Genomic DNA, 8,149 nt, shown 5'->3' with positions numbered 1-8,149 from the left:
AAGATCTATTGCAGGGGGAGCCCTTGGGGAGGCGCAGAGGGGAAGTGAGGAAACATTTGAAGTGCTACACTCACCTTCACCTGCAGTCTGAAGGTGGTACAGTCCACAATATTCTACCACCTCTCTCAACTTCATGCATATAACCAGACTGCTTACCAACATTTCGACATAGCTGAGAGTCGCAACATACATGTTGTTCTCACTACCAACATCCAACTACTTCTGCAATCCTCCTCTTTGTGGACATCAAACTGGTCCTGCCATGAGGCAGAGTGAGAAAGCAGGTGCTGGTAAGAAGGGAGCATGTCATCAGTGGCAGCCCCACGGGGCATGTCTCCTGAGTCCCTTGACCAGCCCCTTCAGTTGGAGGACAAAACTATGTGGGCCACACAGCTTGCCCTGCACCCCTTAATCCAGGCATCCCCAAACTTGCCCCTCCAGCTGTTTTGGGACTACAACTCCCATCATCCCTAGCTAACAGGACCAGTGGTCAGGGATGATGGGAATTGTAGTCCCAAAATAGCTGGAGGGCCGAGTTTGGGGATGCCTGTCTTAAGCAGCTCTTTTCAAAAGCTAAGTAGTAGTCCCCTGTTTAATCATTCAAACCAGGAGTGCTTACATACTTTTTTTTTTTTTTTTTAAGTTATCATCCCAGTTGAGTGTTGTCAAGATTGCTTTAGGGCATCAAACAGAACCAACTTTAGTCCTCTTCAGACATGCTCACATAACTAGGAACAGAACACCCGCAAAACAAGGAATAAAAAATAGCAGTTCTAATGCCTTTCACTGATATTTCTATACAAAGAAAGCACTCTAAGAAGGAAGGTTATTCCTACTACCTTTAAAGTAATTACTAGCATCGTAGTAACGGGATGACAACATGAACCATAAGCCGATAACACTTTTAAATAAAAGGGGGGGGACCCACTGCTGAGCTCTACATACTTCTGTGATCAGAGCTGTTCTTGTTTTGTTTTTTAAATAATTACACTAACAGATTTAGGCCTAATGATGTTTATCCTAAAAAGCAAGGGCAGAATTAAGCACAGCTGATGTGTTGTTAACCATTATTGAAAGTAATCATATATTCTCTGTGGCCAAAGCCTTTTCTGGCAGCAGCCTCTCTGCGGATTTATCATTAACATCTACATCTAATACTCCTAAATAATTCAGAACACCTTTCAGCCTTATGCCCTTGCCTGCCTACCCAGAAACCTCTTTCGCTATTTACATTACATCCAAGTGAAAATACAAAATGTGACTGTTTGTTTGTTTTTACTTCTACTACTATTACTTTGTAGAGGTGCAAGCACTTCTCTCTCTTTTAAACATGGATTACTCCCTGCCCCCACCCCAAAAGGTATTTATTAAATCTCTAAATTTAGAAAATTACCCAGAGTTAGAAGCATGTGGTCTCAGATTCTTATGCAAATTCCCCCTTAATAATCCTAATGCAAGCAACCCTCCAATCAGAAGAATGCTGTCCCATCCCTGATACCTGATGCCAGCTTTCTGGTAATGTAGGCCACTGAAGCAAATCCAGAGAGATTGAGTTGGAAGACGGAGGAGCATCTGAGATTCATTTGGTTACTGTGCTACCTCGCTATCTCTCCCTCCCTCCCTCCCTCTCTCTCTCGTTGTTGCTTCCACCCAGGAAGAATTTCAAAATGGGTTTTAGCTGAGACATTTCCAGCTGTGTCAAGAGTAAGGAGAAGGGGCACCGTTTAAGAGAGACCAAAAAGAAAGGACCTAAACTGAAGCGGAACAACGAGGAACATTCATGAAAGCATGAGGTGGCTCTTAGACAGCAGCTGGAAGAAATTTGGACACGCTGACAGAGGAAACTATGACTGGTTAACTAGTGAGCCAGGTGTCCCATTGCTGGAAACACAGCTACAGGTCTGTACACAGCTCTTTCTGCTCCATTCAAGAATTTACAATTTCTTCTCTTAAGAGAGATGACTAAAAGACAGTTTTGATAGAATTTGGACCATGTAATATCAGATAAGCTGACTTTCAAGGGTGGGGAGATGCAATCTTCATTTTATTCTCTGTTCTAGGGCCTCGTTTTTCTGTTCAACAACTTGAGAGAAAAGGGCATTATGTAGACAGAGATGCTAAAAGTTTAGTCCAAAACTGATAATGGGTTACAAAATGAAATAATTGTTCTTTCATCTGTCGTTTTCTTTCAAAATGCATCCCTCCTTGTCTCTCCTCCCACCCCAAATCTCTCTCTATCTCCCTCTGCAAACCCTTCCACAGATGTTAGACTGAAGTGCTGAACTCTTATTCTCTAAGCTGTGCAAATTACTTCACAGAGTGTAGGAAACTGGCAAGGGGAGGGAGCGGGAGACGTCTGTCAGAAATGAAAACACTGCCCTGAATGTAAAGAGGGAGAGTTCATAGATAATGAAAGAGACTTAAAAGGTCACGTTTAGCCCTGGAGTAAATTAATATCCAACGATAAACATTTAATACAGAAGAAATAACTTTGTCCACACTCCCTATAGAAGGTACTAACCATGCTGAATAAAAATAAATAAATCTGTCTTAGACCAGCATGTCTGCAATTAAGTCAATTAGCAGTGCAATCCTATGCATGCCTACTCAGAAGTAAGTCCCACTGAGTAGATCCATTTGTGACAGGACCAAAACAATAGATTGTATATGACAATAAACTGATTTCTGCTGCTATCGCCTCAACCAAAACAGCCCTCAGTTAAATGCAAATATTCAATATGTGGTATTTTCTAGGCTCACTCACATATCCATTTGTTTTTCATTCACCAACACTTGATTCCATTCACTTGGTGGAACTTTTGAAATATATTGGGTCTGAGTTGCCACTAAATGATACAGAACCTCTGCCTGTGGTGATAAATATGTGACAATTCATGAGCATATTCACATCATTTACCTGATGTGAAAGTCAATGGGATTTATGAATGTGCATTTGTGGACTGGACCTCTGTTAAAAGTCACTTCACATTAAATCTTTCAATTTTCATACACAAATCATTCCTGCTTTTGAATGAAACAATTTCCGCTTTACGCACAATTCTGCTTTTAATTATTAATTCCAAGTGGAACTAGCCCCCTACCCACAGTGGTCACACAAGCAGGTTTTTTTCCAGAGGTAAAACTAGTTAACAAAGAAATAAAATTGTTTTTCTTACCTCCATAACAGGACTAATACATTCATGAACGTGTAGAACAACTTGCAAAAGCAGAGAGTCCCATGCAGACTTGGGGATAAGCACACTATATAATATGGTATCTGAATTCTTACCCTCTCCCCTCACTGAAAGTGCACCCTACCCATTCATTAGCTTAGGCATTCCAGTTAGAGAAAAGTTTGAATTGCATGTGTTTTTAGTTTGTCGCTTCTGAGTATTACATAATACGTAGAATTATAATTCTGTGCCCAACTAATAGCTCCTGGTCTCTATATATTTCCGCACCTAGGAGTGGTAGAGTAATTCAGTTGCAAATTTGCACTTCCCAAAACAATACATGTACCAAAATAAGTTGTCCTTTGAAATTTGCACTTCTCAGAATTTTGCAATACAGTTCTCCAGTCAAAAATGTGTATGAAACACTGTACCTTAAGGAAACATGTGCATAAAAACACGTGTTCATTAAAATAACACACAGCATGTGTTATGTTAGGGAAAATTCATTGCAAAAATGTGCTTATTAGGAAAATAAATTGCACACAAATGCTGATGAATTTTCTTGAGGGTTTTATTTTTTTAAAATGCAATGCAGAAAAGTGGTAAACTGAACTTGAGGCTGGAAAAAGGAAAAACTGAAAGAAACAAGAATTGATAGCTAGCCTGTTGCTAACTGTAATTAAGCCCAAGTATGCATTACTGAAATAATAAAATATTATTCCCTTGCCTACCCCTGCCTCCATTTTCCTCCTCTTCCTCTGCTGTTTCACTGTGCCCGTTTTATATTATAAACTTCTGCCACATATGTTCTTTGTAAAGTACCATGTACAGAGATGGCACTATATCAATAGATAATATTAGGAAATTGGGCAAATCAGCTTCTTCTACCAAAATGACATGTCTCTTATCGCTGATATATTTTCCCCAAATTGTTTTGTCAACCAAAAAGCATAACCAAAGTATCATAGCTGTCAACTTTCCCCCTTTTTTAAGGGAAATTCCCTTATTCCGAATAGGATTCCTCGCAAGAAAAGGGAAAAGTTGACAGCTATGCAAAGTATTAGGAGGGATGCCTGAGGTAAAATAAAGAAAGCACAAAATGATAAGGTTTGTTTCATGAAAGAGAACCTAGGTTAAAAACCAAGTCAATTTTATCTTTTTTAAGAAGTGAAAGATATTTGAAAAAGGTATTGCTTCTCTTAGTGTACATGCACATGTACATAGTGCACATTTCTTTTTCCACAGCGTCACATATGATTTTGTAGAGTTGTGAAAAATACAAAAGCCTGCAAATGTTCACTAAAATCTATTTACCAGAGTTCTTAAGTGGAATGAGTGTACTTATCGCACTCCATGCAGTGATTCCAACTCTATGATTCTATGATTCTATGATTTCCCCCTCCCCACTTTGTCTGAAAAATATATGATCTGTCTCCAGCCTCCATTATATCAGCCTCCCAAAAGCAACATTTTCAGTCATCAGCACGCTGACTATGATAAAGTTTTCTGCATCTATAAAGCATACAATATTCAAGCACATCTGACGAGTCATATTGAAAATCTATGCAACAAATGCTTTCACTGCTCCCGCATTTGGAAATATTGATTCTGCTTTCCCTAGTGAGGTATAAAAAACAGAGGGTAGAAGGCGCACTTAAGAGTCATTTGGAATGCATCCTGTTTGTGATTCAGCCATTAGGCTGCAATTTGTACTAAAATGGAATGGAAGAGAAAAGTCACAGCTTTCCTTTATCTCATCCACCTCTCCCCACTACCACCAACCATATTATAAAGCCTTTATTTTAAGGAAAACTGTAATTGATCTCACAATTCATTGTGCCAGTTATTTCCTACTTCTTTTTTTGCAATTTCCTGGTATTACAATGTGCTATAAATGTTGAACATGGATCAGGTGGGGATGCCCATCTCATACTTTTAATTGAAGCCTTTTAAAACTCCCACTTCCTTCACCATGACCCAATGGCCAAAGGTTTCTTCATCACAGCTTTGCTATCTCTGCTTCATTCTTGGTGCATAATAAGCTTTTGGCGGGCACCAAACCTTAAATCAATATTAATTTCATTATTCTACTATTTCTACAAATTTCCCAAAAGTGATAATTAAAATAGTGTGATTTTACTTCATTGTATGTGTGTTTTTAACTGAGTCTATAGCACTTTACTCAAAAACAACCATGAGCACTAGTTTTCCCCTCTCTATATTGAGTTCCTAGTGCAATGTGGGAATGTTCGTGCTCAGTGCTATTTTTCTAGAAAAAGAGGTGCTAGAACTGTTCTTGAACGCCTCCCTTGTTCTCTTACAATGACAATGGCACCCACCTGAGAGGTGTCGGAACTGAGTTCCGGCTGAAAAAAAGCCCTGTTCACGCTGACTTGATTTCATGATGCCTAAGTGCAAAAGGCACTCTGATAGCAAAGAGAAGACTTTCCTTCTTAGTGCACATTGTGCATATTTGATACAATATTGCAATAATACTCCAAAAGAAATTACACCCATTGGTGGATCCAATGGTTTTCTGGACAGCTCTGGGAATGCCAGAGGTGCATCATTTCGCCTTTTGTGTTTAGCACACCTCCAGAAGATAGCAGTATGGGACATTTTCTGGGTTTGTGGGCAGAAAGATCTTTACAGAAGCAGTTTTTTAAAAAAAATTTCAATAGAGAACTATGGCATATGCTCAACAGCAGTCTCATTTCCCATTGAAACAAGACCTGGAGCTGCAGTTCTATACACATATTTGTAACTAAGCCTTACTGAACTCAGTGGGACTATGTTTGATTAAATATGCATAGAATTGCCTTGCAGAAATGTTTAACTTGGAATTCAACTATATAGCTTCAAACAAAACATTTAAGTGTGCTGTAAAGTGCATTATACAAATGTGACACTAGATGGTGATGGTGAGCTATGGCAAATTCAATATATTTTTCAAAACGGTTTTTTTAAAAAAGCATTTTCACAGCATTTTTAATATGTGTCTAGATTCCACTTTGGTATGGATTGTGCCTTGCTCTTTTTCTTGACCTGCTATATTTCATTGCTTGTGGTGCAAGATTAAAACTCCCTTTTTAGTAGAATAACCAGTAGCTATTTCTTCACGTCCTCTAGCGCAACCTGGTTTTGTTTCTGTGCTGTAACCTGAGCTGGTGATAAAGTGGGGTGTTGGCATTCCCAAATTCCTGATACATTTTTCTTCTCTTGGTTGCTGTTTCAGAGTCAGCACAAAACAAGCTCAACCAAAGAAGACATTGAACCGTTCTTATGCATCATCCTGCCGGCTACCATGATGCTCTTTCTGGCATTCCTGTTGCTCTTCCTTTACAGACGCTGCCGACGTCGCAACCCTCAGGCTCAGATCTTCAGCATTGACCTCCCAGAGTCCCTTCCAGAGCATGAAGTGACTGACTTTCTCTCAGTGCTGCCCTGGAGCAGTGAGCAGAGCTTTCATTACTCCACTCTCCTCCCTGAAACTGCCTTTCTCACTGTATGTTTGCCTCCGTCATACGAGGAGGCTACCATGAAAACCTCAATGGAAGAGGACCACATCCAGCTCTTTCAAGATCCAGTGCCTCCTTACGAAGAGACAAAACAGCAGTAAAACCTATGGAAATAACTATGGCTGCAGGTCTCGTGGTTTAAAAGAAGGGGGGGACTCCAAACAAGGGAATAGCTACAATCATAAAGGAACTTTGACCGGTTAATATGCTTAATTATGCCATTTTTAAACGGCACAGAAAACAAAACAAAAAACTACAAGATTGCTATGTAGGAGAAAAGTATGAAATTAATGCTGTACCTCAGATTTTTCTGCACTATTTGACATAAGCAAAGGTGTTTTGGAAGGCTAAGTCTGAGCAATGTGGACTGTAGCAGCTGTGGTAAAAAACAATTATGCTGGAGATTTTTTTTTACACAGAGACACACACACACACACCAATAACTGAAAGGGCTTTAATGTGTTTTTTAAAAAATTGCACTAACTTGTTGAAGATTTTAACGAATAGACAAAAGTCAAAATAGAGACTGCAATGACACTTAACATGAATCTGAAAAGTGAGGGCTGAAGATGCCTATTTACCAGTTAATACCATCATTATGTTTGGCAGTGGGCTACTATTATGCTACAGGCCTTCCATTGTTCTTCTGACAGCTGTGAAGTCTGAATACAAGTAAAAACGACCCAGAAAGGTCCAGGCCTTCTATGGAAGACAGACTTGTGGCTAGTAATGACACAACAATGCAGCAATGCTATAGGGTCTACAGAGTGTACAGAACGGTTTCACGTTGTTTTATACTTTTAATTAAAGAATACACAAGTCATGTAACCATTCAGCTCTGAGTGTATGGTGGACTAAATCTAGCTAAATAAAAAAATAAAGGTTTGTTTTTTAAATCACCTTTTAGTTTGCTTCTGCTCCCCACCCCCTTTCAAACAATGAGTCCTGCACTGGGAGAAAGGCAGGACATAATTTATCTCTGTCTGCATAGGGATAGATGGTAAGCACAGAAACATAAACTATATATTTCATCTGATGGTGCTACCATGCCAGATAGCTCCCTTTTTGGCTGAAGAGTAGGATAAAACTCAAAGAAATGAAAACAAACCTCTGTCAAGGATATATCTGAATGTGCAGTCCAGGATGTGTGTGCAGTTAATTAGGGAGTTGGATATGAGGATAGTTCAGCTTTCATTGCCATCAATAGTGAATAGCATATATTCTCTTTTCCCCTTTATAAGAATTTGCAGAATAAAGTCAGTATGTTTTAGCAACCATGCCACTCCCGGTGTTATATTTCCAATCTCTTGGTCACATTACACCCTTATGTATTTGATTTCTTGCCATTTAAATTTTTACCCTTTGTGCCAATCTTCAATGAATCAATCAATAATTTTATTCCTATGCCACCTTTCCACAGTACAAAGCATGCTCAAGGCAGCTTACAACGTGAAAAAA

The 8,149-nt window shown here is 39.2% G+C and overlaps 1 protein-coding gene across 1 annotated transcript; it reads left to right on the top strand.

Moving 5' to 3' along the window:
• The first annotated feature begins 1,303 nt into the window (after positions 1-1,303).
• On the top strand, positions 1,304-7,590 carry SMIM28 (small integral membrane protein 28). The gene is made up of 3 exons (XM_083435166.1): positions 1,304-1,360; positions 1,655-1,899; positions 6,409-7,590. The coding sequence occupies exons 2-3, from the start codon at positions 1,789-1,791 to the stop codon at positions 6,790-6,792; spliced, it is 495 nt and encodes a 164-aa protein (XP_083291292.1). The 5' UTR covers positions 1,304-1,360; positions 1,655-1,788; the 3' UTR covers positions 6,793-7,590.
• Positions 7,591-8,149: the final 559 nt, after the last annotated feature.

Source organism: Podarcis tiliguerta (assembly GCF_965153285.1).
Source record: "Podarcis tiliguerta genome assembly, chromosome: 3".
Taxonomy (NCBI): domain Eukaryota; kingdom Metazoa; phylum Chordata; class Lepidosauria; order Squamata; family Lacertidae; genus Podarcis; species Podarcis tiliguerta.
This window is presented reverse-complemented; position numbering and strand designations above follow the sequence as displayed.